Source organism: Danio rerio, chromosome 9, assembly GCF_052040795.2.
Source record: "Danio rerio strain M-AB ecotype USA chromosome 9, GRCz13ab, whole genome shotgun sequence".
Taxonomy (NCBI): Eukaryota; Metazoa; Chordata; class Actinopteri; order Cypriniformes; family Danionidae; genus Danio; species Danio rerio.
In genome coordinates this window covers 24,718,490-24,738,115 of record NC_141029.1, presented here as the reverse complement: position 1 = coordinate 24,738,115, position 19,626 = coordinate 24,718,490, and the positions used below count along the sequence as shown (strand labels likewise).

The 19,626-nt window shown below is 35.3% G+C and overlaps 1 protein-coding gene and 1 long non-coding RNA gene across 3 annotated transcripts in view; one reads left to right on the top strand and one right to left on the bottom strand.

Annotated features, from left to right (window-relative positions):
- The window catches only part of LOC141376116 (uncharacterized), a 49,265-nt gene extending 40,942 nt beyond the window's left edge, over positions 1-8,323 (bottom strand). The window contains exons 1-2 of the long non-coding RNA XR_015499370.1: positions 7,994-8,323; positions 7,691-7,757 (exon numbers count right to left, since the gene is read on the bottom strand). This is a non-coding gene — a long non-coding RNA (uncharacterized LOC141376116). The remainder of the gene's footprint in view (positions 1-7,690; positions 7,758-7,993) is intronic.
- The window catches only part of neb (nebulin), an 88,167-nt gene that overhangs the window by 56,935 nt on the left and 11,606 nt on the right, over positions 1-19,626 (top strand). For both annotated transcript variants that reach the window (XM_087267709.1, XM_087267708.1), the window contains 21 exons: positions 507-608; positions 696-803; positions 896-1,000; positions 1,082-1,186; positions 1,286-1,390; positions 1,472-1,576; positions 1,656-1,766; positions 1,855-1,965; positions 2,046-2,147; positions 4,099-4,203; positions 4,635-4,724; positions 5,902-6,015; positions 6,109-6,213; positions 8,695-8,799; positions 9,601-9,705; positions 10,091-10,201; positions 11,977-12,087; positions 14,123-14,236; positions 14,321-14,425; positions 17,429-17,533; positions 17,859-17,963. In XM_087267709.1, the coding sequence (XP_087123835.1) occupies positions 507-608; positions 696-803; positions 896-1,000; positions 1,082-1,186; positions 1,286-1,390; positions 1,472-1,576; positions 1,656-1,766; positions 1,855-1,965; positions 2,046-2,147; positions 4,099-4,203; positions 4,635-4,724; positions 5,902-6,015; positions 6,109-6,213; positions 8,695-8,799; positions 9,601-9,705; positions 10,091-10,201; positions 11,977-12,087; positions 14,123-14,236; positions 14,321-14,425; positions 17,429-17,533; positions 17,859-17,963 (2,229 nt within the window). The remainder of the gene's footprint in view (positions 1-506; positions 609-695; positions 804-895; positions 1,001-1,081; positions 1,187-1,285; positions 1,391-1,471; positions 1,577-1,655; positions 1,767-1,854; positions 1,966-2,045; positions 2,148-4,098; positions 4,204-4,634; positions 4,725-5,901; positions 6,016-6,108; positions 6,214-8,694; positions 8,800-9,600; positions 9,706-10,090; positions 10,202-11,976; positions 12,088-14,122; positions 14,237-14,320; positions 14,426-17,428; positions 17,534-17,858; positions 17,964-19,626) is intronic.

Below are 19,626 nucleotides of genomic sequence, written 5' to 3'. Positions count from 1 at the left end.
TATTTTAGGAGTGTTGTAACTAAAAGTTTAATATATTAAATAAAAAGTAGTAGCGTTTTAACTTTTATGTAATAGTTACAATGCATATCCATCTAGATTCACTTATATGGTAAACAAAGCAAGTCTATCAAATAATATATCTATTAAATTACAGAAATTATTACTTTATTTGTTGTAAATAAATCAATTGAACACTTTTATATTAGTCAATATTATTACTGAAATTAATTTAAAAACTGAATAAACATAAATTTACACACATTTACACAAGTAAACAAATAGACTCAGTAATGGGATAAAACTGCAGATTTCTGCATGCCTAGATTCTATGTGGGCCTACTACTAAGTAACCAATATGCTTCTTATTATAGACTATAGTTTCCTTTAATGTAAGATCAGCCATAACTTCCCAATGAGCAAATTTAGAAGATAAGCTTCATTGAATTTGAAATGTGGTCTCTAAAATGAGTCTCTGACAATCATTTCTTGTCCATGACCTCCTATAGTGGAAGTACAAAGAGCAGTATGAACGTGCCAAGTCAAAATACACTGCTGTTCTGGACACCCCTGAATATCAAGTCGCCAAGCGCAGCAAGCAGATCAGCGATGTAAGTACCATCAGCATATGGCTGTATCATTAAGAAATCCTCCACTCACCAAATGTGAATGTGTTAACGATGTGTTATCTTCTTTAGATCATCTATAAGATGGAATACAACAAGACCAAAGCAAGAGGTTACACACTTGGACATGACACTCCCATGAGCCAGCACATGAAGAAGGTCAAGGAGATCACCAGCAATGTAAGTCCTTCTAGATTTATGTTCGCAAACTGGAACCAAAATCAAATTCTTTACATCTCAGTATGTTTCATTTTAATCTTCTTTATTTACAGCTGAAATACAAGGAAGTGTATGAAAGAAACAAAGCTCAGATCAACATGGCACCTGATGCTCATGAAATCCGTGCTGCTAAAGAGGCCTACAAGAACATTAGCAATGTGAGTCTGCATCTGCATTGAACGTCTGTGAAACTGAATCACAAGCTGTATTCTTATTATTTCTGTTTCATCTCCCTGTAGCTTGATTACAAGAAGAAGTATGAGGCTACAAAGAACAAGTGGATCTGGACAGTGGACAGACCTGATTTTGTCCATGCCGCAAAGAACAGCTTCCAGCAGAGTGATGTTCGTACACAACCATATTCAACCAAAGGTTCATCTTTTTTTGACAGAGAGAATAATTCCAGATTAATAAACTGAATTGTCTGTGTGTGTAATCCACAGGTTGAGTACAAGTATGATAAGGAAATGCTGAAGGGTTGCGTGATGTCTGTCACTGATGATAAATATACCCTTCTGGCTAAGAAGAATGCTGAGCTAGCCAGTGATGTGAGTGCTATTTTTCATATGAGACACTTAAGAATCGACATATATGGATAGATAAACTAACAAAGTCACATTTTTTTTCAGGTGAAATACAAAGAGAAGTATGAGAAGGCTAAGGGTCAGTACATGGTTGTCCATGACACTCCCCAAATCCTTCATGCTAAATCAGTGGCCAATCTTGTGTCTGAGGTATGGCACATTTTAATTCTGTAATTCAATATTTGATCATTTTGGACATATTAAAAGGAACATTTTGCTTTTTCCACAGTCCAAATATAAAGAGGCCAGCAAAAAGGATCTCCAGTCAGGTGGCTTCACCACACTTGCCGAAACTCGTGAAACTGCTCACAGCAAAGAGGTTGCCAAAATCACAAGCGCAGTAAGTCGCAATATTCGATTTTTACCCCCCTGTTAAAAAACAAATTTCTTGTAATTGGCAATTATATACACACATAATCCTTCCACAGAAACTGTACAAAGAGAAGTTTGAGAAGGAGAAAGGCAAGTCTAATTACAACCAAATGATTGCACCTCCTGAAGTGCAACATGCCATGGAAGTGGCCAAGAACCAAAGCAACGTAAGGAACTAACAAGTATCAGCCTCAAAAAATATTCACAGAAAGAGATCATTTTATATCCCACATCTCTCCTTGTGTAGATTGCCTATAAGCAAGAAGCTAAAGCCAAGCTGACATACACCCCGGTTGCTGACCGTCCAGACATCAGGAAAGCCACCCAAGCTGCTAAGCTTGTCAGTGAGGTGAGGGCCACAATAAAGAGAGAGCTTATCACCAACTATGACAATTCTGCGATCATTTACTCACCCAATCGTAACTATTGAAGACTATCATTGACATATATTGAACGCTCAAAGGCTTCTATTATTAAGTTGAGTGTTAATCCAATGTGTTGAGCTTCTAGAGGTAAATACATTTAAACAGCCACAATAGATCTTCTGCTCCTGCGGTTCCCAACAGCGAGCTCTGTGGGGGGGTCACGTCATTTTTTAAATTTACTTAGCAGTGGACAATTTGAAGAACAATCATGTTACCTTAGTTCTTTTTATTCCCTGGCTGACTAAAAAGTCAATGTGTATGTGTAATTCGTCCTCCACCTTCAGCAGCTAATAACTAATGACCAAAGCCTACTGGATGCAGGTAAGCAAGCTCTAAACATTTCGGGTCACAACGCTAAAAACACAAAATGCTGGAAATATCAAGATAGTTAACTGAAATATGGTTTTATTCTATTTTTTGAAAGCAAAGAGTCCCTGACCCAGCCACAGTGCATTATTTGTGCCAAAGTTCTTACAAACGAATGCATGAGGCCAAATTACTAAGACATTTGGAGATGACTCATCCCTAATACCATAACAAGCCCAGGGTATTTTTTTTTTAGCACAAGGCAAATAAATTGACACAAAAAAATGAGATGAGAGATGTCACAGCTACTGACAAAAAAACTTTATATAATTGGCAATTTATAGGCAACTAATATATGGCCAACTTAAAGGCCAAAGGCTTACATTGTTTAGTTACAAATGGCTTTCTGATGTTTTGCTTTTATATTTTACATTAGGCTATTATTCGTGCATAAACATATCTAGATTTAGTAATAAACATACCATTTGTTTAAAAACAAAATTTTTTGTCACCATTACTGCAAACTTACATGAGCGCTAATATCATTAAATGTTGAGGGGGGCCTTACAATACTTTCCGGGGGAAAAGAAGGTCTCAGGCAAAAAAAGGTTGGGAACCACTGATCTACTCTATCTAACACAAAATGTAAAAGATGTTGTGAGAAAAACCCCACCAAAACAAGTTGTTTATACTTCAATAATTCTACAATACAGGTTGAGAAGCACAGCCCTTGGCCTATTAAACATATTATTACAAGTGATAAGGTAAAAATAAAATTCATTCATTCATTTTCTTTTCGGTCGCCACAGCAGAATGAACCACCGACTTATCCAGCATATATCTTATAAGCCCTTCCAGCTGCAACCCATCTCTAGGAAACATCCATACACACTCATTCACACACACACACACATTACAGTCAATTTTAGCATACCCAATTCACCTATACCACATCTTTTGACTTGTGGGGAAAACCGGAGCACCAGGAGAAAACCCAAGCGAACACGGGGAGAACATGCAAACTCCACACAGAAATGCCAACTGACCCAGTCGAGGCTCGAATTAGTGACCTTCTTGCTGTGAGGCAAACATGCTACCCACTGCGCCACTGCGTTGCCCTTAAAAATAATAACAATATTAAAATAATTTTAGCTTGAATACCATTTTACATGACGTTATTGGCCACTATGAGAACATCAAAAGGCAATTTACCTCAGATTTAGAAAATTAAAAATACTAATCATAAAAAGTTGTCAAAACAGCATGATACTATGTGGTATAGAAAATTCACATTTTAATATATGGAAAGAACAATTTAAAGTGGCAAACCAAATTCCCTAATTTTTTTTACTAAAACCAAAAAATCCCTTTTAATGTCTGAAATAGAGGTTTAAAAACTAGATGTTTCAGACATTACATAAGTTGGCATCCTGCACATAATGTTGATTTGATTATTCAGTAGTATTCATGCATTGCTGAATCTAAATCTGAAATGTATTTGAATGAGTCTGCTAAAAAGTGTATGTCTGTAACTGCAATTAATAATTGCTGTAAAAACTTGTCTTGTAGATTGGATACCGTGATAAGGCTCGTCAGGAGGCCAGCCGTGGTGGAACACTGCTCGGCCGTCCTGACATCGCCCTGGCCACTGAGGTGTCCAAACTGACCAGTCAGGTAATACCATTAGCAACTTCAGATGCGGTTCATAGACTTTCATTCTATTTATCCACAACGAGCAACAAGGGTTTAGTTTGAAGAAACTGGATATGTATTTCCTTATACCTTCATTGCGACAGCTGCATGTGATCATTATGCATTAGTACTCATTGATAACTGTTGTAGATTGACACGCCTCAGCAGTGCTTCTCATGCCCATCAGCATTAATACCATTGTCATTGTCTTTGTGAGCCCTGAGTGTCTTTTATAATCTGTATCACCCCCATCTGCTCTCTGCTCCCTTTTCCACCCTATATTTATTCCTGTTTCCCATCTTCCTTCTTTCTCCTTTCCATTTAATCTGTCCATCTGTTAACTCATGAATTCATTTTTCTCTGTTCTGTCCCATCTCATTGATGTTACCCTGCCATTTCACTGCGCTTTTTAGGTGGAGGAAAAACCATCCCTCCATGGTGCTGCCTCCTTTGACACTCCTCAGATGCGGCATATTAAGAAAATGAGTGCCCTGACTAGTGATGTAAGAAGGGTCCCTGGCCCCTGGGGTGGACATTTGCAACTTTTCTGTCTGTCTAGTGTCTCTGTTCTCTTTTGATCTATGACTGATCTAGTTGTTGTACTCCAGTGGCACTCAGTTTGATGAGATTTAAAGACTTTTTGGGTTCTGCAGACATTGAAATATTTTTGTTGCTTTTCAATGTTGTTGCCCTCTCAGTTTTTCTATTACCACCCAATTGGTCTTTTGTGTCCTTTTGTTGCTGATTTTGTCTATTTTTGTGTTTGTCATCAAAGCTTTTGCCTTGTTGCCAAGCATAAGCTCATAGGCCATCACTGTTTAAAAAAAAAATATTAGCAGAATTTTTCAATCAATCAATTTCAGAATGTTTTTTCCAGCATGCAACAAGGTGTTTCAGGCATATGAATGACCTGTATCTCTGGTTTCAAAAAGCTGGTGTCCAGTCTGCTGCTTGTTGTATTGAGGAGTGTGTAGATTCACTTGCAAACACTAGTTACTAAATTATTCAAGTCTCTGCTATAATTTTTTTACCAAAAACCCACTTGACATGACTGCAGTATTTTTAGTAATGTAATTTAGTACACAATTTTAGTCCATACAAAATTTATAGCAATGATTTCATCAACACACTCCTCAGAAGCTTTCTTTGCTTGATATCGTAAATGTGATTCCTTCACAGATCTGGAGCTTTTTTTTTCAGAATCTCTGGGAAAGGATTCATCCTTTTTACCACCTTCCAATTAAAACTGAAGTGTGTTGTTTTTCTTTACATAAGACATTTTAAATGGACAGTTCACCTAAATTACAGTTTTATCATTAGTTAATTTAATTTCATCTTTATTTTGTTCCATATATTTGGAGTCCAGTGGTTTGGTGATGCTATCACACACTTCAGCTTTAATTCAACAAATTGTAAACTGTATGTTGTTGTGGTGTGTTTGAATGCTCTGAACTTTGTTTTGATCCTCCTTTTTGGGACTAGTACAATCTGAATATCATCTGATTCATACTGTATTAGGCCCTGTTGTAAGACTCTTTCCAGTGTACTTTTCTATTCTCTGGCTATTGCATGAAGGAAAATGATAGATGTTTCTGTGCTTTTTGCAAGTATTTTGGCTCATACGACTTTGATAATATATCACTAACAGCAGCTAACAATGTCAATATCCTCTCTCAAAAGGTAAAGTACAAGGAGAAGTTTGACAAGGAAATGAAAGGAAAGAGACCACAGTATGACTTGAAGAACAGCAAGATATATCAGACTCTGAAGGATGCTAATACACTTGCAAGCGAGGTGCTTTTAAGACTAAAACATTTTTTTGTCTATTTATAAATATTACCCATCACAAATAATGACAAATGTTGTGTTTTTTTATTAATCATGTAGGTGAAATACAAAGGTGACCTGAAGAAGATTCACAAGCCTGTTACAGACATGGCAGAATCTCTGTCCATGCAACACAACCTGAGCACTAGCAAGCTGGCCAGTGATGTAAGATTATTTTAAGCAGCTTTATTTCCTTTCATCAACACAACATTTCCTTTAATCACTTCCTTTCACATCAACATCTTACACACTATAACAGTGTAACATCACATTTTCACATAACAAGATCTATCCATCATCCTTTAAAGAAAGTACCATCTTTAAACTATTTACTCATTCTAGACTATCATGTGGTAGTGACCCTCATCTTCCGATTCTAAAAGTACTACTACTAGCATTAGATTTTAACTACCATCATTTTTGCTCTTGTTTGACCCTGGTACTATTCTTCTTCTTCTTTAATAACACTCCTAGTGCTGCTCCAAATGCACTCTAACTTCTCATTTTTTCCATGTTTTTTTAAGCATTTCCTGATGAATCTTTTTAAACCCTTTTCCCCGAATGCATTTTTATTCATTTTTCTCATATGCTTTACATTTTTCATTTCCATTGTAATGTGTGCAAACCTTGAATGCTGGATTGACACACCTTTATCTAATCCTTTTGAAGTGTGTTTAAAAAGGTTATAGGTAACCTAGAAGAAAGTTTTGTATGGTAGGGTTCTTTGTCATTTTAAAGAGGCAAGGGGCATATTTGAAAAAAATGTTATGATATGTAGTATGTAGAAAACTTACTGTTAATATCATTTTTTCTGAACGGTTAAGAGTGGTTGGTAGGTGGGGTAGTTTTACAGTTGCTATGCCTGTCTGGCTTATTGGGGAGGTTAAAAGAGTTCGTGTCAGAGAGGTAAATGCTGTTAAAGCTGTGTTCACACTTTGGTTTATTTCTTGTTGTTTATTTGGTCCAAGATTTATGTTGTGAGGGAATGTATATTTTGTGGCAGAACTTAAACAGCATCCAAAATAATCCTGTGTGCTGGCCTAAACGCACTCATTTATAAGTAGCATGCAAGCATGTAGGTAGCAGTAGGGCACAAATGACTGGCACACAGTTTTAGGCCAGCTAATCTCATACTCGTCCAAGCCATTCCAAACACCCAAAACAAATTTTGCAATTATGAACAATGCTTTTTATTCTTTCCTGAATTTATATTATTACATGTAGATTATTCATGACATAAAAACCAATACAAACCTCTTAAAAGGAAAGCAGTCCTAATTTTTAAGAAGTCCAAATGTGTCATTTACTTCTCCCAACTCCCATAATTGTTTATTTATAAATGCAGTAACAAGGTTACCCTGCTGAAAAAAACAGCACATGGTGGTTAGGTATGTGTTGATGCTGGTATACTAGTCTTGCTGGTTATAATGCTGGTTTCGTTGCTGGTTTTGCTGGTCTCAATGCTGGCAGCATTGAAACCAGCATTAAAACATACTGTACTTTACCAGCATATACTGATTTTCAGCAGAACAAACAAATTTTTGTTGTAAAATGACTTAAATACCCAATAATTAATAATAATAATAAAACTAATAATAAAAGTATATCTACAATATAACGAAATATATGTAATTAACTTCACCTACCTGTTAACTCAGCTTCAGCTGAATCTGTAACCAACTCTCCTAATTTGGCGCCAGCTGACCACCCTAATGTAAACGGAAGAAAAAAAGTAAACCTCACAAATGAGCTGCAAGCTTTATTTTTGACGTTCTAAAATACCGATTTTAGAATGTGAACACAATAAAAACGTCAAAATCATTTTAACACCTGTTGCGATAGCCTTTTATGAATTTTTGTTTGCTGTGAATATGCTAACACTTGCTAGCATTGTAGTTAAGCTAATGAACACAAGACTCCAATAAATGAAACTGACTTAAAGTACCTATTGAACAGGTCAGTTCATTATGTTTCATTTCGCTGCTTCTTGGCTTTCCTCTTTTTCCCATTTCTCCATCTCGGTCATTTTTCTCTAGGTTCTAAAAGCTTGCTTCCGGTTGTTTTCTGTTTGAAAACCGTTAGCGGAGGCGCGCACTTGCCAGTCAGTACAAACAGATTGACGATCGTGATGATAAATCTGTTGTCGAAAGTCGAGTTTAGACACAGTTTGAAATAATACTTGATTTGCTTTAACTGAACCCAAAGTGTGAACACATGCAAAGTCGGAACAGGTTAAAGGGGTAGCTGCTAGTTTAACTCTGTGGGCAATTTGGGGAAGATTTTAGGCAAATTGGCTAATTTAAAGGCAGAGAGGAGTAAAATAAAAGTAAGACAGGTCTGTGCCAGATTTAGTGGAGGAAGTTTGAAAGCTTGTAGTTTTTTTTATTAGAATGTTTACTATAATATGATGTCATGGTTATATGAAGCTAAAGCCCTCGATTCCAGTGTTTATGTCCAGCAGTGTTATGTTTTTTCTATTTTTTTCTTTTTTGTCTTTTTTGAGCGGGGTTCCTATTTTCTTCGCTCTTTTTTTTCTTTTCTTTATTTTTTTTTTTGGTCATTTTGACCTTTTTTTCTGTGGGAGACAAGAAGCACTTGATTTCAATTTGATTTTATTGAGCTACTTTATTGGCCATTCCTCTTTAGTACCAGTACAAGAAGAAGTTTGAGGCGAGTAGGGGTCACTACCATATGATACCCGACACACCTGAGCAGCTTCACCACAAAGAAGCCTCAGAGCTGCAGAGTCACGTAAGTCACAAACAGTTCTGGTGTTTTCTGCAGCTGATCCCTGCTGAAAAATCCCGCTTAAACTAGCCTAGGATGGCTGGCTGGTTTTGGCTGGTTGACAAGGCTGGTTTTAGAGGGGCTTTGGCCACTTTCAGCCATTTCCAGCCTGGTTTTAGCTGGTCAGGCTGGGAGATAACCAACTTGACCAGTCTAGCCAGCCAAAACCATGGATGGTCAAGCTGGTTTTATATTTATATTTTATATCACTTTCCAGCCTGACCAGCTAAGACCAGGCTGAAATGGCTGGAAACCAGCCTGGAAGTGGCCAAAACCCCTCTTAAACCAGGCTGGTTGACCAGCTAAAACCAGCCAACCATCCTAGGCTGGTTTAAGCTGGATTTTTCAGCAGGGATGTCAAAAGAAGTCTGGACCTGTTTGTTTTATTTTCAGCCTTGACAGTCTTACACAGCTAAAATAGATTTATCATTTACATTTTATTAGTTTGGGTTAGTTTGTCTTGTAAAACTGCTTTATAGGGACTCATTTGTACATTCCGTTAAAGCAAAGCTGTAAAAATGCGTCACTTCATCATTAAAACCAAAGACATATTATATTGTAAAAAAACACCATAAACATCCATTGTGTTTTTAATAAACTTCCCACACATTGTAGTTTATAGCAAGCTGTCTTCATGGACTGTCAGTGTTTGTGTTATTATTCTACATACTGTATAAAGCACAGAACAAACTCAGATTCAATTTTTTTTTCTCAGCATTTGTTTTATTGGTATGTGCTTTACCACTGGGCTTTGTCTGACCGCAGGTGAAGTATAAGGAGAAATATGAGAAAGAAAGAGGCAAAGCCATGCTGGACTTTGAGACTCCAACATATGTGACTGCTAAAGAGGCTCAGCATCTGCAGAGTCAGGTAAATACATGTTACCACAGCTCAATGCAAAGCAAATGCAAATTTATATTGCTCAGTTAGTCTTTGTAACCCAGTCAGAGACAGTCTGCTTTTATATGGACACAAATATTGTAATACTGGTAAGTAACTGGACTTCATCAAGTTCCAATCAGGACCCATGGAAATATGGTAGGCATGTAGTGTATTTGTCTCAGGTGCTTAAAGCCTGCTTTGATTGTTTTACTGATGGTTGAAAGCAGTTTATGTGAACATCAAGATACTCAGTACATTATGAAAGATGTGAAAATGTCACACTCTTCGAGTGGGGAACCAGTGTGATGGTTTACAAAACCTGCGGTCCTGAAGCTTCATCCATGTCTCACTCTTCTATCTTTGCGGTGGATAGAAAGAGTATAAGAAGGACTTTGAGATGACAATGAAAGGAAAGAACCTCTCTGGGTTGGAGGTCACCCCTGCCATGATGCATGTCAGACACGCCACCAAAATTGTTAGCGAGGTAACATGAAGCTCTTTATATTCTTTCTTTCATCCTGGTAATAATACTAAGACCACATACACATGATAATCCTTACATGAGTGAAGTTTCCGGTTACACCTGAGTAGGTTATGGTTAGTATGCATGAACCATCCTCTCGTTGTAATACTCTCTCAGTAATTCCCTTCCCCTTCCAACATCTCTGTGTGTGTGTGCGCGTGTTTTATGTTGGTGCTGGTTTTAACAAGGTTCCCACAGTCACTGGCACTGCCTGGAAATATTAGGGAATTTAATTTTAGTCCGCCATTTCCAGGCTTCCAGAAGCTTGAATTTTGAGCCAAATAAAATGGAAAGTTAAAAAAATATGATTTTTTTATATAGTGAATAAGTTAAGTCGCTTGTTAAGTCGTGATGTTTGAAATACTGTTTCCGGGTCCAAACCGCTACTAATTTGAATTGAGAAAATATTTGTTTATGACCACTTTTTAGTCATATAACACAATAAAGAGAATTTTGTATAAAATCATGATGTACATAACTCTACATAAATCTAGACTTGCTGCCTCAGAGACACATATTTTATCGGCCATCGGATATTAAGCATGGTTATATATATTGCGATTGTGATTATCGAAAGTATTACATCGCTTTGTAAACCATTATTATTACTAGTTTGTTGAATGCCCCCATTTAATTTGATATAGTGCTTACAGGCCTGAAGCCTGGAGGGGGGGGGGGTTATGATGGTTATGGTTGTTATGGTCATTTTGGTTATGATGACCATCTGACAATCCATTTAAGCTAAAATAGTGCATACTATGTCAGTAAAATGCTGTATTTTGATCTCATAATTAAATATTATTCTAAATGAGGCATATTACCGCAACTGCTACACTTTTTAAAAAAAAAGAACCACCCCTTTCACCAGGCTGGCTACGGGCTTGGCTTGGACCTGGAAGCTGCTTTGGTCACACTTGACAACCATATACATAAAACATTGGGCCCTCTCTTCAAAATAATTAGTAATGATTTCAAAAATTGCAATGAATGACCAGATATTCGATCATAATTCACTGATCAAAAGGTGTGGGAACCTTGTTGTTAAGGTCTTCTTTGGTGAATTCTCATGTTTTTTTTTCTGTTTTTCCATTGTACTTAAATGTACTGATCATGAATCTAAAATAACACTTTATTATTTTATTATTTTGTTGTTTTCCTCTTTCGCTCTTGAGTACATTGAATTTTTTCTTTACCCATTAGCATGATCATTATTTTTATTTGATTTGATTTTCTTTATTTAATATTAAGGCATTACCATTCTTTTCTTTCTTTACCATTTATTTACTATTACCATTACCATTTTCATTTAGCTTTTTTTTTAACATTTTCAATTTTACATTTATTTATTTTATTTGATTTATTTTTATTTATTTTATTTAACCTCTTAAGATCTTGGTTTGGCTTTAATGTCACATGATTGCTGCTACATAAAGAATGTACTTGTAAAAGTGTCTCAGACAATATTTTTGTCAAAATTCTTGCCTGTGTTTTTTGATAATTATGTATACGTCTTTATCAGGTTGCTTTTCAAACTCAGCAGTACATTTGCTCTAAGTAAATCATATTTAGTTACTTACTACTATTAACAACAATGCAATGATTCTGTTTCGTAAACCCAGAGCAAATGCATGTTGATGTTGAACTGATACTGATTGCAGACAGTACTCCTCCAGTACTGCGTCTGTGTCTGTGTGCGCTTTGTGTCTGCAGTATTTCTGTTCTTCTCCGCCCTGTAGAAAGAGTACAGAAGGGATCTAGAGGAAGGGGTGAAGGGTAAAGGGCTTACAGTGCTGGAGGAAACTCCTGAATTACTGAGAGCAAAGAATGCTACTCAGATCCTATGTGAGGTAGGACGGCTAAAGCTCATCTGATTTTTCTAACGCCACTTCCTCAACACACTAATCAAGCAGAAAGTATTCAGTTTTCCTCCTGCTAATGAGAAAACTAATCAAGCTAATGGACCTCCCTATGATGCGCCATCTAACCAGGTTTGGTAAAGCAAATCAGCTCATCCCACTGAGACTCCCACTAAATGTCATTTTTCCTTTAAGTTGTAAGTGGTCTCCCTTATTCTTTTCTTCTCAGCTAATATCTTCTAATCTTCTGCTTTTATTGAGTTTGTAGCCATCAGGAGCTCTGGGTAACACTTTACTTCAAGGAGTGTTTATAAGACTGTCATGACACCTTTATAGTCATGACATGATTATATAAACATGATTATACAAGAACGCCTATGTTAAGTTGCTATGACACAATCTAAATTGTAAAAGTGCTATAAAAATAAACAAGAATTGAATTGAATGACACATATGAAGATGACATGGACCCTTTTGACAAGACTGTAATGACGAGTTTAACGGTCATCATAATCTTAAATCCTTGACAGTTTTTAATATTTAGTTTTTTTAAATGTACCAACATTTATATGCATTTATGAATGTATTTTATCATCTTTATGTCAAATTACAAAAAAACAAATTGCTGCTTATGCGAAATGTTTCTAATGCAGTGTCTATGGGGCTGAGAGTAAATTTTTATGTTATTATTGTCATCAGTCTCATACTATTTCTTTTATTTTTCTAAAAGTCTTAATAACACCATTGTAGAGTTTTTCTTTTATTATTTTAGCAAATAGGATTGTAAAAAAATATTTTTGTACTCTCCTATTCACTGCGCTCTAAGTTTACCCAACTATGATGCCTTCCGCTACTGAGAAACCCGGAAATGTGAAAAGGGTCTATTTTTTGAGATGACAACTTAACAAAGAAATACATCATAAGATGTCAGTGTCTTTGTCATGACAACTTGACATTACTAAATTAGCTTGTCATAAATCTGTCATAAACATTATTGTCATAATTCTGTCATGAATATTTTCTGACCACTTTTTGTATCGTTCAAATCTTTTTTTACGACATTGGAAATGGTCTGTTATCTGGCCGTATGTAGGAGGAAATTTAAAAAAACATGAAAAATTAGTTTTGGGCCACTGTAGTTGAGGTCAAGAAAAATATTAATGACACTGTTATTAAATTATATGACAGATTACTAGCACATGAGAAATTATTATGACATTTTTAGTTTGTTCCATTGAAAAAAAAAGTAGTCAGAAATTATTCATGACACAAATATGTCAATCATGTTTATGACATATTTATGACAAGTTATGTTGTCTTGGTAATGTCAAGTTGGCATGAGAAAGAAACTGACATGTTTTGTCTTGGTAATATGTATACATGTCTAGATAATGTGTAAAAGAAAACAACCAAATTAATTCCTGCATGTGCATCAAAAAGTCATGTGAATTTGATTTAACAGATTTGATAGCAAAAATGGGCAGGATAGGATGCCATTAATGGACAAACCAGCAGATCTACCATATTGTAAAATAACTGAAACATTTTTAAAAATCCTTTAGGCAAATTCCTTAGCCGCTCCACTCCAAATAGAGCGGCCCTCCAAAAGACACTGCATTTTCAATGGGTTTTGAGGTGCAAGTAAATTAGTACGAAAAAGGGCCCACATTTGGACATTCTTCTATTGCTGCAAATTCCATTTTTCTTTTTGATATTTGGTGCCAATTTAATAAGAAATGAAAACTCCAATTCGCATCTTTGGATGTTAACCTCTACTATCATCTTTGCATTCAAAATAACAAAATTAAGTAAATGATACTTAATGGCAGTTTTTCATATGCATACATAATATCTCCTTCATAATGATGACCTGTCATGTAATTATAAAGCTGTCATTACTGATTTATAAACTCCCCGTTCAAGTACATTTTTACCAAGGTTTTCTTGGTTTTAATGTATAGTTCACGGACAAACAGCATATGGAAATTATCACATCTGTATGACAATGTCTGACCACTTTCTGCAGAGAGAGTACAAGAAAGCTTTGGAGCAAGAGATCAAGGGAAAAGGCATGTTGGCTTTGGCTACTGACACTCCAGACTTCTTGAGGGCAAGGAACGCCACAGAAATCCTCAGTCAGGTACACAAAGATTCTCTTCAAACTGGCAGTGTTTCAAAGGTGATACATCAATAATACATTGATTACTGTTTCATTTCTTTTTAGGCTAAATACAAGCAGAATGCTGAACATGACAGAGCCACATACACCACAGTCATTGACACCCCTGACATTCTCCACGCTCAGCAGATCAGGAATATCGTGAGCCAGGTATGACAGTCGCTTTTTTGAAAAAGGCTATTTTTACTTGTTTACTTGCTACGCTATGTTAATGTAGACATAAAAGTATCAAATCTAATTAAAGAATATAAAACAAAAACACACAATGGTTCATTTCCAAAGGTCAGCTAGCACCATTTTCCGCAACTACTAAACTAAGGTTTATGAACTTTATTAAAGGGGGGTCCACTCCGAAATCATATTTTAAACTTTAATTTGTGTGTAATGTAGCTGTGTGAACATAAACAACATCTCTGGATGTAATATGCTCATATTTCAATGCAAAGGGAGACATTGGCTTTTACAGTTAGCTTACAGCAAACGACCTTTGGGTACTACAAAAAAATACTTCCGGGCTAGTGAGATCACAAGGGCTTTAGGTTACATGCATTTACTACGCCCATGTACCCTGTGCAGCGAAGGGGCGTGGCCAGAGGTGCTGTAATGTTATAGCAGAGAAAGCTAAAATGCCGTTCAAACAATGCTATTTCCACAGAGCTTGTTCTGTTTCTGTATTTTGGCTGCCAAGGACACGACACGAAGAGAGAAGTGCTTACAATTTAATTTTAGTTATTTTCCAGAGAATTATAAAAATATATAGCCAGCATTTGACAAAGGAGAGCTTCTAGAATCTCTCCCAGTTCAGTGCTGAATTTGGCTAAAAACTCCTCAAAGGAGCAGCTATAAGAAGCAGAAGCTGTGGATTATGAGCCACAAGCTGTAAGTATTTCTATTTGTTGGGGAATGCTGTTTGGTACCGCTAAAAATTTAGCTACAAATTCATATTTATCAGTCAAACCGCTGTAAACACCCACAATCTTCACCAGCACTGCAGTGTCTCTCTATACGTCCACTTTCCATGCATTCTACGCATTCACACATGCGGTTCTCATGTTACATATGTCTACAGACTGTTTACACACACATACATAAAATGGCGATTCTCTCTTAAAGGAGCCACACCCTATTTTTACTCGTTACAGACAATTGTCAGATTTTATTTTGAGCAGGCATGAGGTTCATCCTTTTCATTTTCTGTCTGATTAAGACTCAAACAAGATACTGCTAACAGCTACTCTGATTACCACTATTTACACAGCAGAATCAAAGCGCGTGCTAGTGACTGGACATAACGCTTTACTGATGACGTGGAGACGATCCGCTAATCACAGCACATTATGTTAGCTGACCAATCAGAGCATATTGAGGGCAGGCCTTTCGAAGGAACTAGGAAATATGACAGTCGTTTACATATTAGCAGAGTAGCTGTATATAATCAAAGTAAGATATATGAAAGAATAACATGATTTTGTACAAATAAAGCATGAACACACATTGATTTGCATCTTATAAAGATAACCAAGCCTTAAAATTATACTCTTGACCACCCCTTTAAAACATGATGTTAAATGTATTATTCAAGGGATAGTTTGCCCAAATATTAAAATCTGTCTTCATATACAGATTTTCCACTTGTTATAAAAATATTTGAAGTTATTTTCCTCTGATGAACAGAAAATGTTTTGAAAAAAGCTAGAAACTGGTAGTCATTGATTACTAAGTTCCAAGGTATTTTTTCTTACTATATACTGTATGCCAATAGCTACCATTTTTCAAAATATCTTATTTAGTGTTCAGTGGAAAAATAAGGTGCTGGAACCACATAAGGGAGAGTGAATGGTGGGTTAACTATCCTCTAAGACAGGAGTTCTCAACCTTTTTCACTTTGGGGCCAACTTATTTCTCCAATTAATTTTTGAAGACCCACCTGTCTGACATTTTCTCTAAAATGTTTGTTTGAAATGGCCCTTAAAATGAATGTAACTTACAGTGTTCTAGTTGCAGACACGATCATGAGGCTATTTTTGCACCGAGCTTGAAGTAATTAATCAGAGAACAGGAGAATGTGCATTACTTCAATCATTTTTATATAAATGATGAGATCCAAAAAAAATATAGTATAATAATGAGAGTTCATTTTAAGCTGTCTCGCTGCCAACCTGCAGTTTTGCTGAGGCCCACTGGTGGTCTGCAGCCCACCAGTTGAGAATCCTTGCTCTAAGGGAAATATTTAGTTTGACATTATTACAAAATACACCTAAAAACAGTACTTAAGGGTGTTAAGATATTGTCATGAAAGTGAACTCTCTTTAAGGACAATTTAAGTCTTAAATGTATTTACATATACTTTATTATATTTAATTTGTTTTGAATATTTAATTGAGGTACAGTATTCAGCATAATTGCATACACCCCATTTTGAAAATTAATATTTTTATCCATTTCTCAGTGAGAAATGATTTATTAAACATATTTATTAAACAGATATATTTATTAAAATAATATTTTAGTCACCAAACATATTTAGATATTGAAAGAGAATACAATCAAACAAATTACAACCTACAAAATTTCAACTAAAATGTAAAAAAAAAAAAATTGCCTTTTTTTTAATCTGTATTTAATATTTTTCTATAAAATATAAATTTGGCTGTACTCGTTTTTGTACTGTTATCATGTTATTTTGTTAGACATGCTCCAGATTTGGCTTCTGTACTGACTAATCTAATGTATATGCACAAATATCATATTGTATAGCTTCCTATTAAAAATAAGAATTTTAAAAGATAGATTTGTGAGAGTTGTACTTATATATGGAGAGTTCAGATGCAAAAACCTCTAATTGCCGTCTGAAATTCTCTTCTAAAATAAGCATTTTTATCAGGCTCCTGTGTGAATGTTCTATAATATCACTTTTATGGCAAAGAATAAGTTCTTTTCCTGGTCTTTAAAGTGAAATATCTCAGCAAAAACAAAGGAGGCTGAAAAAAATGGAAATTTATGATGGAAATTGCAGATGGCACTTTTGCATCTGAAGTCTTCATACGCTGAACACTCTATATGAAAAGTGCACATTAATTTCACTTGTTTTTCACATGGTTTGGGCTGATTATCGAGCTTAAAGTATTGTCGACTTTGCATTTAACCTAACAGAAAAAATACAAGGAGGAGGCTGAGAAGACCATGTCTCACTATGTGCCTGTCCTGGACACCCCAGAAATGCAAAGAGTGCGTGAGAACCAGAAGAACTTCAGCACTGTAAGTGTTTCTCCACAGCTTTTGAGCAAGGCCATAATATGTGTTCCGTCCATATTATGTTCCTGTTTTATTCATCTTAGCCTAAATGTGGTATTCGTAGCCTTTGTTGTCCTTGTCTTTCATGTGTTCATGTTATATAGGAAATAAAAAAGACAGATATAAAAGAGTTGGCAGATTCCACAGTTCTTATGTTTTTGTTATATGCTAGTTAGATGTATGTTTGAAAGTCTCTTGAATATATTTTTTTACATTTTTGGTTGCACTGTTTTCTCTTGTTGAATTTTTGTGTCATTTTTTGACTGCTATTGTGCTCTTTTCTTTTTAGCTTCAGTACCAGATTGACCTTAAAAAGAGTAAGGGCAAAGTTTCAGCAGTACAGAACACCCCTGAAATGCTTCGTGTTAAAGAAAATACAAAGAATTTCAGCTCGGTACCTACTGCCTAATGAGTTTTTTTCTTTTTTTCTGCCTTCTAACAACAAGTCCTTTTTTCTGTTCACACTTCTTGCTTTACAAAACCTTTTTCTTTTTTTCTCAGCTGCAACCAGAAGTTAACATTTTAAGTTAACATTTCTTGACTTTCAGCTCTTTTTATATAATATTAATTTAGATCTTCTAAAAGACGATGAATCTAATGTAGTCATTAACTTGTAGTCATAAACTAGCAAAGCCACTAACGGTAATCATTCAATTTGATGCTCTTCTTGATCTTTCTCCATCCTAAACAGTAGCTCTAACCATTTGAAAAGTTTAATATTTACATGTTATATTCTAAGCTGGGTTCATGTTACAGGAGTTTTTGAATTCCAACTGGATATTAAATCACTTTGCATCCCAAGCGAGAAAACCTGAAATTTCTGGTGCATCAAACATTACAAGATATTCTGATCGTCAGACCAGAGGGAGTACTTCAAATGCTCTAACACTAACAGCCTTCTTCTATTTAAAAGGCTAAATATCAAACATGCTTAATATGAGGTTAAAATTTTGATTTGTAAACATTCATGCTGTATACTAATTTGAATATACAATATACAGTTGAAGTCAGAATTATTAGCCCCCCTTTGAATTTTTTTTCTATTTTAAATGTTTTCCAAATTATGTTTAACAGAGCAAGGGAATTTTCACAGTATGTCTGATAACATTTTTTCTTCTAGAGAAAGTCTTATTTGTTTTATTTTGGCTAGAACAAAAGCAGTTTTGAATCAATATTATTAGCCCCTTTAAGCTATATATTTTTTTGATAATCTACAGAACAAACCATCATTATGCAATAACTTGCCTAATTACCCTAATCTGCCTAGTTAACCTAATTAACCTAGTTAAGCCTTTAAATGTCACTTTAAGCTGTATAGAAGTGTCTTGAAAAATATCTAGTCAAATATGATTTACTGTCATCATGGCAAAGATAAAATAAATCAGTTATTAGAAATGAGTTATTAAAACTATTATGTTTAGTGATGTGTTAAAAAAATCTTCTCCGTTAAACAGAAATTGGGGAAAAATAAATAAAGGGGGGGGGGGGTAATAATTTTGACTTTAACTGTATAATTATTTGTACTTGATAGTATTAAAAATAAAATTAACCATATTACTTTATGTTGAAAAGTGTATGCCACAGGCTCTTGGATGGTCTACTATTTCCGATAGAAATTCGAAGTGTAGAACTGTCTGTACTCTAATGACTAATATTAACCACCACACATGCATTTTGGATGGATGTGAATTGAATTAGAATTGCAAACGGGTAAAAAGAGTAAACAACTACAAACATGGCGGATGTGTGAGAGAAACCATAAAGTAGAGAGGCTTTGGTAAAGATGGTTGAATGATTATCAATATCTAATATGCAAAATATTTAAATCAGAATTTCCATGTTTCATCTGCAACATCTATGTGAACCTTTATCAAGTTAGGCCTGAGGAGATTTTTTCAGCATGAAAGATATACAAATTTTAGATGAACCTGCTGCTTAAATCTCCAATAAGCTAGGTAATTAAAAAAGAAATGTGGATGATGTTTGACAGGGCTTGTAAATAAGCAACATAATAGTCTGTTAATAAGGAAGTATTTCCCAAAGCTTGGATACTCTTG